At 38.6% G+C, this 15,419-nt stretch overlaps 1 protein-coding gene across 4 annotated transcripts in view; it reads right to left on the reverse strand.

The window, feature by feature from the left end:
* PDHA1 (pyruvate dehydrogenase E1 subunit alpha 1) overlaps positions 1 to 15,050 on the reverse strand; it is a 49,583-nt gene extending 34,533 nt beyond the window's left edge. The window contains exons 1-3 of one of the 4 annotated variants that reach the window (XM_087871371.1): positions 14,237 to 14,414; positions 1,743 to 1,757; positions 424 to 492 (exon numbers count right to left, since the gene is read on the reverse strand). In XM_087871371.1, the coding sequence (XP_087727497.1) occupies positions 424 to 492; positions 1,743 to 1,757; positions 14,237 to 14,296 (144 nt within the window). In that variant the 5' untranslated portion in view covers positions 14,297 to 14,414. Of the gene's footprint in view, positions 1 to 423; positions 493 to 1,742; positions 1,758 to 14,236 lie in introns of all 4 variants that reach the window. The other 3 variants (XM_087871369.1, XM_087871370.1, XM_087871368.1) reach the window with 3 other exon arrangements.
* Positions 15,051 to 15,419: the final 369 nt, after the last annotated feature.

Raw genomic sequence — 15,419 nt, forward strand, 5'->3', positions numbered from 1 at the left:
AATTGTAAGATCAGTATTTCACACCAGCTCATAAAAATAGTTTTTACATAATTTTTAAAACATATTGAATGACCACAGTGTGGCTTAGAATCAGCAAATATGTCTTTCGTTTAAAGAAAATTAAATAATAAAATAAAATTAATGATAAATTGCATGTTAAAAGTTTAAGTTATTTTGTACTTTTCCCGTAAGTGTATTTCAATCCAAGAAATGATGTTCTCCATTTTATACTTAAAAATATATCTTGTAATATATCATGTAATATCTTGTAATCTTATTTCAATGTAAAGGAATTTGACTTTATAAAGAAATCATTTGGATACATCCAAAAGATTCTTTAATATATTGCACAACACTAAAATATGTATTAGTTTTAGTTTAGTATTAGTTTTCTAAAATTTCTAAAATAATAAATCTGTTTACCTTAATTTCAAATGTAGCCTCGTTTGCAAAATCTGCATAATTACGAGAAGCAACACACACACGGGCAACCTTTCAATAAAAAAGAGAGGCAAAAAACAGATGTATGTTAAATTAAAATAATATTTTTAAAAAATATTCCTATCTGCTTCAAGATGATTTCAACTTACATCTAACAATTTTAAACTTTTAAAGATTACAATGGATATTTTATAAGTAGTTTTTAAGTCTGTATTTATTATTGATTCATTCAATTTTGATGCTTGATTCCAATTAACTGTGGGTGAATTTAAAAAAACAATATAAAAATAAGGAAATATGAAAATAAAAATAATTCAAAAATTAATTATAAGATACCAACAAAAGGAAATATCTCTAATTTAGGGTTGAACTGTGGAATTTTTGGTGCTTTCTAAATTTGTGTAAGGCTGATGATGTAACATAGCTGCCTAATAAAACGTCTGCAAGTAAACAATCAAGCTCATAGAATAAGAATTTATTACAATAAACAATATATTTTACAGGAAATATATTGAATTATGTGGGTCCCATAAATATATTTGTATTTTCTATTTTGGAAGATTTGTAATGGAAAAAGCAGGGAGAAAAAAGCAATTTAATCAGAATCAAGTTAAAATAATGCAGGTAAGAAAAAAGAACACTTAAGAAACTAAATGCCTTAAACACTCTACAGCAGGGGTGTCGAACTGGCGGGCCACGGGCTGGATGCGTAATGCGCAGGCCACGCCCACCCTAGCTCCGCAAAGGCAAAAAAATCACAATACGTCATGTGACATCAATGTGACACAGTCTATCACCTGTGATTATTTTGCAACATGTATGTACAATCGATTATTACTACTTGTGTTCATGCAGGATTTGCTACAGCAGCAAAATGCCACAGAATATATGATTTAGAGGACACAAAAAGAAACCTAATACTGTAATAGTAAAATACAGGCAATGATAAAATTTTTAGCAATGCTTATATTACTTAGGTTTTCTAACATTTCCATTAAAAGATAAATTCTCATATTTCATGCACTTGAAAACTGTTTTCTCAACTGTGCAAAAATCAACAGAATTGTCTATTGACAGGAAATGCTGAAGCCCTTAACTTTGGTCTAGCATGATAATTATGCTAGAAATAACTTTACTGAACTGAATGTCTTAAAATTAGAAGGGCTACCAAGCAAGATTTCAATTTTCTATCCAGGAATAAATGGACCAATAAAATAACAAATCAGAACAGAATATATATTTTTTGCACAACAGATTATGGTTTGTTATGAACATTCATACAATTAAAATACTGGTCTTACCTCACTAACAGCTCCCTGAAGCAGTAGAATTGGAAAAAACAAAAATAGAAAGGAATATCAGCTACTATCATACAGATGTGGGGAAAAATGATTCCTTACAAATATATATTTTAGTACCAATTTTATTTAGCCAAGTGACATCTATTTATTCAGCACAGAGTTCTTTTTTATGCAACAGTAAAACTTCCTTTAAAAAGTTATTGCATTATAATATTTTAGCATAATGAAGAATAGATGCTGTTATTTTTAATGCACCAAAGTATTCTGTAGCAATTATCCCTATTTGTGCACCAATCTTCATACACACAACCCAAGTCAAAAAGATTTTCCTGCTGATTTTTGTGAAGCAGACTATCTGGGTCTCTCTAAATCAGGGTTCAGGCCTGGGCTTGGAATGAAGATTCATTAGTTGCTTTTGTGTCATTTGATGGGACCTGAAAGGCGATAAAGGCATAAAGGAATCAGGCACTGTTTTGCACTGGACTGTCTGCAAGATTGAGAATTTGAAGCACAATTTTGCAGATTCCACTCCTTCTAATTTGCTCATTGCAGAAACAAGAGATTGAGGGCTCAGTCCTGTCTCTCATTTTATGTAATTTCTACTTGGCATCTCTGGATGCCAAGGTTTAGTATTATCAATATATACAACTCTATATAACTTTTTTATTGTTAAAAACCATCTAGAGTAGCCCCATGACAGAATAGGAAGCAAATCAATCAAACAAACAAACAAACAAATATACATACAGGTATTGATACAGAAAACCTTTGCTTCAATTGAAGTCCCTATATTAAAAGCTGGGCTTGAAATATCATGCAGGGAATATCACTGTTTCCCCTGCAACATCTGATAGCTTATGACAGCCCTATAATATACTTTGCTTAATACTGTTAAACCACACATTGGAACAAAAATGTCTCCTTCAACAACACCTCCCAAGCCTGACCAAGTGCTTACTCTTTATGGACATGTTGTAGGCTGACCGCACTTTAAATATTCACACTAGACACACTATACAAAATTCAAAAAGTAGAACTGAAAAATTCTGTTCTTTCTGTTTGTTTACAAAACACATTCATGATTAACTAAGCAATGGTTACTCAAATGTCTGGGTTTACACTACATGCTGAAATCTAAATGAAGTGTTCATAGAGTGTTCACACAATCTTGTAAATCTAAATATTGATCTAATTTGTTGCAGGATCCAATCTGAGGCGGTCACTGGAACCAGAAATTTAGTCTTCTAAGCTTTTTTTTTTTTTTTAATGTTTTATTATTAAGAAATTATAATAATACAATTTTTATCCATCCGGTTACATAGTATGGAAAAAGAAATAAATACAATTTACATATTGTACATATATAGATAATCTTTGCAAACCAGTTACATGGTATAAAGAATTGTGTTCTCATATCATTCTTAGTGTATATATATATATAATAATCTTTAACGATAAATTAGTAAATACATAAGTCATGTCTTTTGCTTACCCATGTAACCTTTCCTTGCCTTATTATATTTCCTACCATCCATAGTACATCTTCTCTTTCTATTTCATTTTACTATTTCTTGTACTTGCTCTGGTCTCTTTCCTTTTTATTTCAATTTCCTCTTCTCTAACCACCCGTACCACTTGTCCCATACGCTGTAATAATCAGAATCTTCTCTGTCATTAATTTCTAATGTTAATTTATTCATCTCGGCACATTCCATTATTTTGCCAATTACTTGTTCCTTAGTTGGTATTTTTTTCTCTTTCCATTGTTGAGCGAAAGCGATTCTTGCTGCTGTTATTATATGCACTGCCAAGTATTTCTTCTTTTTTGCCATTTCCGTCTTAAGAATTCCCAGGAGAAGTATTTTAGGATCTAATTCAAAGACTAGATCCTAGTCTTCTAAGCTTTTAGACTCATGCTGGAGCCCGTCCTCAGGGAACTTCTCTCTCTCCAGAATGCATGACTATGAGGACCAGGTTCTCCCCCCCTCCCCTTCCAAGAAAATACAAACTCTTGAGAACTTTGTATTTCAAAAGGAACCTTATATTGAAAGGGATGAAAGTAAGTCAAAACTCAAAGCAGGCTCTGAGGTCCCTCAGGGGATGCAGTTCAGGATAAAGGAAATTAGGAACTCCCTCCCCACCTTCCGATGTGGATTCCGACCAATCTGCTGGTGTGAATATGAATTGCACCAGCCTCTCTGAGAAACAGATACAAAGAGCTTCTCAGGGTCATCTCACAATCCACTCATTCCCCCCACCTTCCCTTTCATTTCCCAAGGTATGAGAATTCTCCAGGCGTTCCTGGCACCAGGCAACGATTATAAATCAGGTTAAAGTTTATACAAAGAGGATCAGGCAAGAAATTGGATACTTAGGACACATAGGAAAAGAACTAAACGTGAGAAGTCTAAATCTCTCCCTTCTTCCACGAAGAATGGCAGATACATGGATTTGACATATTACCCTCCTCAGAAAAATGGAAAACCCACCTAGAAAGACATAAAACATAATACATTAAGATTTAGGATGGTTTGTATGGGTATTTCAAGTGGAATTTCCTTAACAGTGTGGGGTTTTTACATGTTTTTTGGCTACCCATTGGTTCTGAGAGGATGGTAAATGTTTCCATGCCACTAAATATTGTGTGGAGCCGTGGTGAGTGCAGGAGTCAAGGATGTCTTTGATTTCAAAATGTTGTTCTCCTTCCACCATAATGGGGTTTGGAGGTGGGGGCAAAGGGGGTCTGACTTTTGAAGAGATTTCTTGCTTGAGTAGGCTGCAGTGAAACACTGGATGAACCTGCCTAAGAAGGAGGAGTTCTACCAAGACAGGGTTTATGATTCTGGTGATGGGGAATGGGCCAATGAATTTTGGTCCCAGATTTTTAGACGGTTGTAAGGATTGTAGAAACTTTGTGGATAGATATACGCGGTCTCCAACTTTGAATGGTTTGGGTTCACAGCATTTGTCAGCTTGAATTTTAAAAGCTGCTCTAGCCTCTTGTAGCACTAGTCTGACCACTGGCCAAGTGGTTTGTAGGTTGTTTATCCACTCCTTCAGGGAGGGGATGCCAGGTTCCTTAGCTGCTCTGGCATGGTATTAAATTCTTGTCCTGTGGCTACCTGAAATGGGGTGAAGCCACTGTTACTGCTACAGAGTTGCTGTAAGGTACTTCAGCAAAATGTAACAGTTCAGTTCAATTGTCCTGTAGTTAATAAAACATCTTAAATATTGTTCCAATATGCCATTAGTTTTTTCAGCCCCCCCTGTTTGTTTGGGGGTGGTGTGAAGAGGACAGTACCTGGGTGGACCCTAATAGATTTTTAAAAGCCCGCCAAAATTTGGAGGTGAATTGGACACCCCTCTCTGAGATAATCGGATGGGGAGCTCCATGGAGGCAATAAATGTGGACTAAAAACATTTTTGCTAATGCTTTGGCTGTTGGGATCTTCTGGCAGGGTATGAAATGGACCTGTTTTGAAAAGAGGTCCGTTACAACCCAAATAACTCTGTTTCCCGTGCTGTCAGGCAGCTCCACTATAAAATCCATAGAAATCTCTCTCCATGGTGCTGAAGGATTTGCCACAGTTTGTAAGAGCCTTGGGGACTTTTCCTTGTCATCTTTTTGCAGCTGCGCAGGTGGGACAGCTAGCCACATAGCTCTCAATGTCTTTTTTAAGGGATGGCCACCAGAATTGCCTTTTGATTAGGTGTAGCGTTTTCACAAATCCAAAATGTCCAGCATGGTTTCATAAGCTCCAATCTTTGGCTAGCAGGGACGTAAAGTTTGTTTTCAACTCAGGCTAAACACACAAAATGTTTTTGTGTGCCTGGAACCAGTCGTCCTTAAGTAGTGCCTCCTTAAATTTTGAGACCATTGCATTGTCGGCAAGCGGTTCTTTTTTGGCTTGTGCTCGGGTAACTACTTTGGCGGCTAGCTGGTGTGTTTGGAGCATAGGTTTAACAATTTCCATCTTTTTACTGTTGTATTGAGGTTTCCTGGACAGGGCATGAGCTAAGAAGTTTTTTCCTCTTGGGAGATATTTCAGGGTAAAATTAAAACATTTAAAGTATTGTGCCCAACGTACTTGTTTGGGGGAAAGTTCAGGTCTTCAGAGCTTCTATGTTTTTATTATCAGTCCAGACTTCAAAGGGTATTTTGTTCCCTTCTAAGAATTGTCTCCACATGAAAGGGCCCATCATACTGCATAAGCCTCTTTCTCCCATATGGCCCCATCTTTTCTCTGTTTCTGTCAATTTCTTGGATGTGTATGCACATGGTTGCAACTGCCCCTGTTCATTGTTTTGAAGTAGGACCACTCCTACTGCCACATCACTGGCGTCTGCTTGGATGACAACAGAAGAAGAAAAAGAAAAAAATCAGCTGCAAAAAATAAAAAATGAGAGATAAAAATCCAAACAGCCAAAAAGAAAAAAAATTCTTCTGACTCTTCCAGGCTTAATCCAAATTCTTATCAATCTAGTTCTTTTTAGTCAAATGGCAAAAAGGCATATTAAAAAAAAAAGTCCCACAAAAGAAATAGAAAAATAAAACACAGAATAGAATGCCTTTCACTTATCCACCAGCAGGGTGAATTTGATTTAAATCAAACTGATCACGATTTAAATCACTAGTCAGTAAGGCCTGATTTAAATCATAGTTTTCTACATAAAGACTAATTCTTGCTGGTATAACTTTAATATGCAAGTAGATGAAGATTTTTAGAATAACAACTTTTCATATTAGTTTTCTTATCCCCCGTTTAATAGGTTAATCATTCATATTTGGACAACTTTTCTGTTGTACTTAGGAAGGAGAAAAATAATCATTACCTTAATAATAACAATTTAAATAGATTTATTCAACTGAAACAATAACATTACAGCATATGTTATTTGCTTAAACAAACATCCATGTTTGTTTAATTTGGCTAAACAAAATATATATATTTGTTTAATTTGGCTAAACAAAATGTATATATTTTAAGAAACTTAGACTGTCAGCCCAGCCTACACATGAAAAACTTAAATACTGTCCTCTGTAGCTCACTCGTCATCTTCATCTTCTTTGTTCATAATCTGGAAAAGAAAAACAAGCTTTCCTGCTTTATCGGGTCCCAAACGATTTCTCAATTTAGAATGAATGAGTCCAAAGGAAGAGAATATTCTTTCAACGCCTGCAGAAGAAGCTACTGCTGTTAAAAGTGAAATCATTACTTGAACAGTCTCTAAATCCAAGTGCTTAAGTGACTTCCACCAGTTCACTGGTGTGACTTTCTTTAAAATATCTTCAGCAAACATATATTTCTTATGGTTCCCCCTTAGCTTTGAAGTTTATTATAGTTGGCATTACAGATGGATGATTGCTGGATACCCATGTCATAGCTAACTCCTCTTCCTCAGCACTTAAGTTTTGACCCTGATACTGGATATTGACAATATTTGCCAAAAAATGAGCTGGAGACAGTACTTGTCCCATTCGTTTTTTTAATGCTTGTAATTTAATTCTGTCCATGTGTAGTTCTGTTTTAAGTGTTCACCCAGTTCCTTCCAAATTTCAACAGCATCAGCAATAAAACAGCTATTTTTCTGTATTTTGTTTAAAGCTTCAGAGATGGGTTTCAGGATGCTCAGCATATATTCAACATTTCTCTTAAACCCAATGTTGAGGATTTTGGCCATGACAGTGCCATCTATTTTATCTCAATTTTCTTCACAAACTGTCATCAGACTAGGCCAGTTCTTGATATACTGCTCAAAACAGTCCACCACAGAGTTCCATCTAACATCTTGTGGGAGCATTAGCTTGGTTCCACCCATCCTTTTCAGAGCTGCTGCAGCAAAATGATTGTTATGGAAGTATTTAGCAATTTCAACAACATTAGTCTTTATTTCTGGAATACTTAAGTCTTTGGCTAAGAGGTGCAGCAAATGAGCACTGCAACCATATGTTATTAGCTTTGTATTCCCTTCCTGCTCTTCTAAATTTCTTCTCATCTTGGATACATTTGCAGCATTGTCTGTGACCAAACTGCGACTAGACATTTGAATTTTTGTTCACATGTTATTATAGCTTTTACTGCCACTTCTTGTAAGTATTCTGCTGTGTGTGCATTTCCTGATGTATCAATTGTTTCTGCAAGGAAGACTTTCCCTTCTTCTGTTGTTATACAAACACATACAATAGGATCATTGTGGACATTACTCCACCCGTCAATACTTAGGTTAACAATTCTACCCTCCAAAGCTGTTGCACATTGCTCCATTTCTCTGTCATACACTTTATCCAGCAGTTTCCCTGCAACATCTGCTCTGCTGGGTGGACTGTATCCTGGTCTCAGTGACTGAACCATATTAATGAAATGTGGGTTCTCAGTCAGACAGAAGAGTTCGTTGCATAAACAAACTGGGCAATTTTTTCATCAATTAACTCTTTTTCTAATCTGCTAGTTTTTATCACAAACTTATCTATGGTGGTTCCAGGAGGGAAGGGTTTTTTCTTTCTTTTAGGTGATAGTGATATGTGGCTGTGGGTGTCGATGATGATGCTAATGAAGCGCTATCCTGGATGGATAACTCTGAAACTGTAGAACAGGAGGATGGTGATCTTGAAGGTGGATAGTTTCCAGAATCCATGAATTCCCCTAAACAAAAAAGTCAATGCTGTTATTTTATTGTTTATACAATTTCTGCTTATTGTACACAGCACTGCCCCAAAAGGAATATTTGCTTTTCTTCATAACTGTACCAAATGACAGTAACATGCAGTAATAATAAGAAATATAATTTTGCTCAAACATGACAGTTCAAGGCAGTCTTTAGAAATATGATTCAATAAAAATGTTTACCAACCTGAAGATCCTGCCTGTTCAAATGTGTTTCTTTGGTCATCTTCATCACAGCACTTCTCATGATGTTGCCTCATTCGGGCCACCAGGCCTTGCATTTCTTTGTTGCAGTGTTTGCAGTTTGCATGCATGCCTGCCTTACCGATAGGTAAAGGAACTTCATTAAAATATTGCCAAACTGGATCTCTTTTACGGCCTGCTGCCATTATAGGTTTTTTCCTCCAAGGAAAAACCTGTGATAAACCTCAGGTCATACACACAAAAAGATCCAAAGACTTGACTGTCTGTGGCTGTGCAGTATTGTGCTCAGAAAGTTTCATTTTCATTTTGTACTGCTTGTCTGCTTGCCCCTTCCTCCTCACACTTAGTTTCACTTTCTTCTTGTGCAGATCTATTCCACTCCAAACAATCAGAAAAATATTGTTTGTATTCTATTCACTGAACTTCTTGAAACTTAGCACTGAAGGGGTTGATTCTGTATTCATAGGTTTGTAGAACAATAGGATTAAGGTCTTTTTCTCAACTCGAACAGAGTTATAACATTTTTGCTGTGAAGAAGAGGCATGTGATCTCTGCTGAGTCAAATTCAGTTTTGAGAACTGCAAAAGTAAACCAAGCATCTGTGATAATATCTTGTAGGCAGAGAAACTGCCCAATAATCTTACAAAAACCTCTGGAAGAGCATGACATTGTGAATGGATTAATGGAATTTATTTACCAAAAAAATTAAACATACACAGCCTTATTCTACATAATTAAAAAACTAATCTTTATTTCATGATGGAATAACCTTTGGATGGTAATATATTTTCCTCAAAAAGCATTTTATTTAAAAAAATCTGATTTAAATCAAAAAAATCCGATTTAAATAAAAAAAATCTGGTTTTTTTTTATTTTTTTAAAAAAATCATTGATTTTTAACCACCCTGTCCACCAGCAAAGCTCAAAACAAAGTACTTCAAAGCATTCACAAGTAGGTAAATAAAAAAACTAATCATCCCCCCCAAAAGATAATAATAAAAGATTAAAAGCCAAAAAAAAAGTTCAAAATCCAGTCTTCTCTCTTGCACATGTTTTATTTATCACTCAACCTGAATGTCAAGGTCAGCTCTAGTCAAAATTTCTTCCAAGTCAAGATCTTTTTCCCTTCTGCCACTAGATGGCACTGCAGACTAACTTTCAATAGAACACAGTACTTTCAATCCTTTGAAGTCTTTAGTAAAATATTCAAAGTTTCCTCTTATCAGTTACCACCATTCCAACATTTCAATAGAATGGGATTCAGTCTTCATAGTTTCATTAATTAATTAATTCAAATTCTTACTTTTTAAAGGGTTCCCCAGCTTTTTTTTTCTCAAAAAATTTTTAAAAAAGAAAAAGGCTTTTACTTTCGCTTCTCTCACCAAATTATCGGATGTGAGAGCGAATACACACCCGCTCTCACTCCTCACTCTCAGCCAGGCTTTTTCACCTTATTTATTTCCCAGGTGGATTGGAAGGGAAACTCTTTTTGTAAAAATCAAAGTCTCTCTCACCTCGATGTCACACGTTGTCTTTCTTCCTCTTTCGTTGCAGCTGCCCCAGCTTCCTAGCGACTTCTATGGTCGCTTTTCTGCTGTCTGGTTTGAGGAGCGTCTTCTGGTTCAGCCAGGGAGTTTGCAGTCCCCCTGTGCTGACCAGTCCGTGAGCCTCTTATCTGTCGTTCCTAAAGGATGATTTAGGTCACTTGGGACCCCTGGTCAGCAGAGATATTGACAGGACTTCAAGAGATCTCAAAAAACCCGTCGTACCGCCGCGAGGCTGACCACGCCTCCCCTTCTTTCTTGATCTATTGACAATCAATTTTTTGTGCAGCAGCAACCACAGCCTCCCCAGACACTGTTCAGAGAGGTATACTGTTTTCCTTCACCATAAATCTCCCATTTAAGAAGGGCCCACAAGTTCTCAATAAGGTTTAGGTCAGGTGAGGAAGAGGACCATGTCATTATTCTTTCATCTTTAAGACCTTTACTGGCTAGCCACGCAGTGGAGTACTTGATGCTGCGATGAAGTATAAAAATCATGGTCTTCTTGAAAGACGCTGACCTTTTCCTGTACCACTGCTTGAAGAAAGTGTCTTCTAAAAACTGGCAGTAGTTTTGGGAGTTGATTTTGAGTCCATTTTCAACCCAAAAAGGTCCAACTAGCCCATCTGTAAAAATACCAGCCCGTATCAGTACCCCACCTCCACCTTGCTGGCATCTGAGTCGAAGTGGGACTCTGTGCCCGTTACTGATCCAAACACGGGCCCATCCATCTGGTCCATCACTTCATCTCATCAGTCCATAAAATCTGTCATCAGATATTTCTTGGCCCAGTCTTGCCATTTCAACTTATGTGTCTTCTTCAGTGTTGGTCGGGTTTCAGCCTTCCTTACTTTGGCCATGTCTCTGAGCACTGAACACCTTGTACCTCTGGGCTCTCCAGGTAAGTTGCAATTCTAGAATATGACAGCGCTGGAAGATAATTGGTTCCTGGTAGTTTCACGTTTGATTCTTCTCAAATCTTTGGCAGTTAATGTGCATCTTTTTTTCTCAACATGCTTCTTGCGATCCTGCTGACTATTTGCAATAAAATGTTTGATGGTTCTGTGATCACGACCCAATATCTTAGCAATTTCAAAAGTGCTGCATTCCTTTGACTTTTTACAATTTTTTATTTTTCATTTAAATCTCTTTTTTGGCCCATTTTGCCTGAGGAAAAGAAGCTGCCTAATAAGTATGCACACCTTGACATAGGGTGTTGATCTCATTAGGCCACACCCTCCCTCATTACACAAATACACCTTATATGCTTATATCAGGGGTGAAATGCTCCCGGTTCAGACCAGCTCAGGCGAGTAGGTAGCGATGGCAGCGGGCAGTTCGGAGAACCAGTAGCAAAAATCCCTGACCCCGCTCCCCCATGCCCAGCTGAGCCGCGCGATCATCAGAGCCAATTTTTCCTTTTAAATGGCTCTGACCAGCCGATCCCAGCTGAGTTGTCTGCTAATCAGGCAACTCAGCTTGGATTGCCAGAGCCATGTAAAAGAAAAAAAGTTTCTTTTTTCTCCCCCCACCCCCCAGCTTGCTTACCTTAGCTGCTGGTCGCAACGCTGTAATACCTGCAATCCATTATGCAATGCAAGCAACTGAATCTCCCTGCCTGCAATCAAGCTCATCGGTGAGCAGCTCTTTCTGCCTGCCTGCCTTCTTGCCTAGACTTGTGGACTTCAACTCCCAGCAAAGCTGGCTGAGGAATCCTGGGAGTTGAAGTCTACAAGTCTTAAAGTTGCCAAGGTTGGAGACCCCTGTTGTATTGGGTAAGTTTTTTCCCCCTTTGGGAGCTTTAAAAAAAATAGTTAATTGGGGTTTTTTTTAGTTGTTCTTTTTTTAGACCTAGCCATTTAAAGTTTAGGAAGTTTTAAATTTAGTTGCTTTTATATAAAAATAAAAATAAATAAAAATAAAATAATATTTGTGCAGCTTTCTGAGATTTAGTGTGTTTCTGTAGTGTTTCACTCTAACTACACAAATACACTAAATCTCACAAAGCTGTATGTGGAATTTTGTGTGTGTAAAGTGTGAAAGTTGGTTTTTTGGGCTTTTTGTGGCTGTGTGAGGTTCCTGCTTGTTGCGGGGCCATTTTGGGTCTAGTACAGCTGCTTTTACATTGTGGGTGAGCCAGTTGTGTTGTGTTGTGTTTTGTAGGTTAAAAAAGGGCAAAGACATTGACTTGGTCACGCCCACCCAGTCACCTTATCACCAAGCCACGCCCACTAATTAAGCCACGCCCACAGAACCAGTAGCAAAAAAATTTAGATTTCACCCCTGGCTTATATCCACTAAGCATTCAAGTTTATATAGCGTGGGGGTAGGAAAATATGCATAAAAATGATATGATCAAAATACTCACTTACTTAATAATTGTGTACACACTGTACATCTGGTATCCTACCATGCAAATGGAGCGGGAAAGAGCCTAGTCAGGTTAGAAACTCTTGTTCCTGATTTGCATTCACGCACTGTATTAAGGCTATTGCTTAGTCTATTAAATAAGTCAGTTAGAGTAATGATTCTCTACCTGGGGCCATATGGCCCCCTTGGGATGTTTCAAGTAGGCCACAGGTGAAAAGTATGTAAGAGGGGGACCCATCATAGGAAAGGGAATCAAAGAAAAGCAGAATGTATTATACTGCAAACACTTTATTGTAAATAAAAACATATTTATTTATTTTTTATTTATTTGTTTAAATTTCTATACCGCCCTTCTCCAAATAGGACTCAGGGCGGTGCACAGCCTAAGTAAAAACAAAACATACAAAATTTAAAAAACAGTATTAAAATAATTAGATATTCTGGCCGTAAATTAAAACAACCCAATTTAAAACCAATTTAAAATTTAGCTCAAGCCAGCCCATATTCTATATTCTATTTACAATCTCAAGACAAGCATGAGGGGCAAATGACATGGGTTTTGTAGTTTGTTACCTAGCCTAGTTACTTTGTATTTTAATTTGATTTATTTTCTCTCTTTTAAAATGATGTTCAGGTTTATTAGCTTTTAACATTCCTAAACTGATAAACAACCTGGAAAGGAGCTTCAGATAAGAAAATGTTTTTAGTACAAATTGGGGTCTGGTTTATCTCTTTTGTGAACTCCAAAAAACATTTTTCCTTACTATTACACCCCTTTGATGTCAGACCTCATTTTAATGAACATGTGTGATATTATCGAATGCAAATATGTAACATGTCTGACTACATGTAACTGACTTCCTATACAAAGGGGAGGTTACTTTTATCCTATCCAATCTTGCATTTTCTTTGTTGTGTTAACTATAAAAAGGAGTGAAACATGGGGCTTGGAGTTCTCTCTTCTTTTTTCATAGAGACCCCACTTTATCAGAGTACCCTAATAAACTGCTTTTAAATGATCTTCCGACTCAGTTGCTTATTGGGAAGGTAAACTGAGGCAGAACCTAGGACTAGATTTGGCTTTCAGTGGCAAGCTTTTTCATCAGTTAATGGAACCTGGAAAAGGGAGATGCACAGTAGAAAAGTTACAATTGGGCACGGGTGAAAACTGGGTGAGAAACATGCAATATTTCTTAATTTTGGCCATTTTAGATGTGTGGACTACAACTCCCAGAATTGCCCAGCTAGGGAAGCCTGCTGGCTGGAGAATTCTAGGAGTTGAAGCACACTCATCTTAAAGTTGCCAAGGTTGAGAAAACACTTGGTACATGAAAACAGAGGAAGGAATAATCTATGGAATATTTTTTTTTAGAAAAAAAAACCTTGTAACATCCACCTCGAAACTGTCCACACCAAGTCAATCGCGGCCCCAGCCGGGCCTTGCTTTCCTTCTCTTTTCTTATGAAAGCCCCAATAGGCAAAGTGTCCCGGCCCGCTTGGGTGGCGACGGGATGCAACCAAGCCCACAGCTGGTGCCGACAGTGGCAGGAGAACTGAGCCGCTTTGCGCGCGCTAATTCAAGGCGCCCACCCGGGATCGCCTGCATTCCACGCACTTGGGCAAGGGCTATCCCAGGGGGCTCCAACCGCAGGGAAAGGGGTGCCTGCGAGCGGTGGCCACTGCCGACACTTCCTGTCCCCGGGATACTCACCGGTCTTGAGGCGGCCGTACCTTGCAGCAGGCGGGAGAGGGCGGCCAGCATCTTGCGCATGGAGTGTGCCGGATCCCCACCGGCCGCAGGCTTCTGGAGCAAGGCCGGAGACGGAGTCTCCTTCAGGATTCGGCGTCTTGCCCTTCTTCGCCGCTGCCGGGCAGACGAGCTCTTTGCCCAGAGTGACAGCCGAGTGGCTCTCGCTTGCCCCCCTGCGGATCCCGAGAGCCGACCGTCGCCCTCCCCGGCGTGGTTGCTGCGCTTGCCTTCGACACGTGGGGGCAACAGTGCGAATGTGCAACGCTTCCCTTTTCTTCGCGTTTAAATGTGTGCCCAGCGAGCCTAGGAGGAAAGCGCCGCTTCTAGCGGCGTTTCAGAATCGGATCGCACGATTCTGCTTCGTGTTTCAGGTATTTCTCGTATCTCCACGCAGCTAATAAGTAGCCAGAAGGCGTATTGTTCCTGGCTTCGGGGAGACGAGGATAAACGTCCTTTTTGCACCGTTGCAGGATGTAGATACACTAACCATGTGGTTATTTAGTTGTAGCCTTATTTTGGTTGCTTTTTAAAGAAAAGCCTGGAGGCTTTATCTTTGCTGGTGATGCATTAGGTTACAATGGAGCTCAGCTCAGCAGGAATAACAAAAGCTGAGTTAGGTAACACTCTGTGTATGCTCTAATTCTTTCAGTACAATAGCATGCAAGAAGAGCAATAAAATAAGCTTTGCAGAAATTTGCTTCAAACCTGACTCACTTTCATTGTTGCCTACATCAACTTCCAGCTTGCATTTTGTCAAACAGAAAAATGAGGGGGCTTGGTAAATTCCTAGGGAGGGGGAGTGCTAAGGAATGCATGAGAATCTTCTGCCACCAGAGAGGAGATACTCAACAAGGCCAAATTCTCAGAGTTACCAACTGGTGCAGACTGTTTCCCCCCCAAAAAAGTACTGACTGCAATTGATGGACAATGAACTGTAGTAGCCCAGGAGTGAAAAAGAGCTTTTCCCCAGTGGTGGGATTCAAATAATTTAACAACTGGTTCTCTGCCCTAATGACCAGCTGGGTAGGCGAGGCTAGGTGGTCATGTGACTGGGTGGGCGTGGCCAATTTACCAGTCCATTTTGCCTTTGTCTTTCCTAAGCCGGACTTACTCAACCTAAGGCAGGGATGGCAAAACTTTTAGA

Source organism: Pantherophis guttatus, chromosome 5 (genome assembly GCF_059756535.1).
Source record: "Pantherophis guttatus breed Tessera chromosome 5, ASM5975653v1, whole genome shotgun sequence".
NCBI lineage: Eukaryota > Metazoa > Chordata > Lepidosauria > Squamata > Colubridae > Pantherophis > Pantherophis guttatus.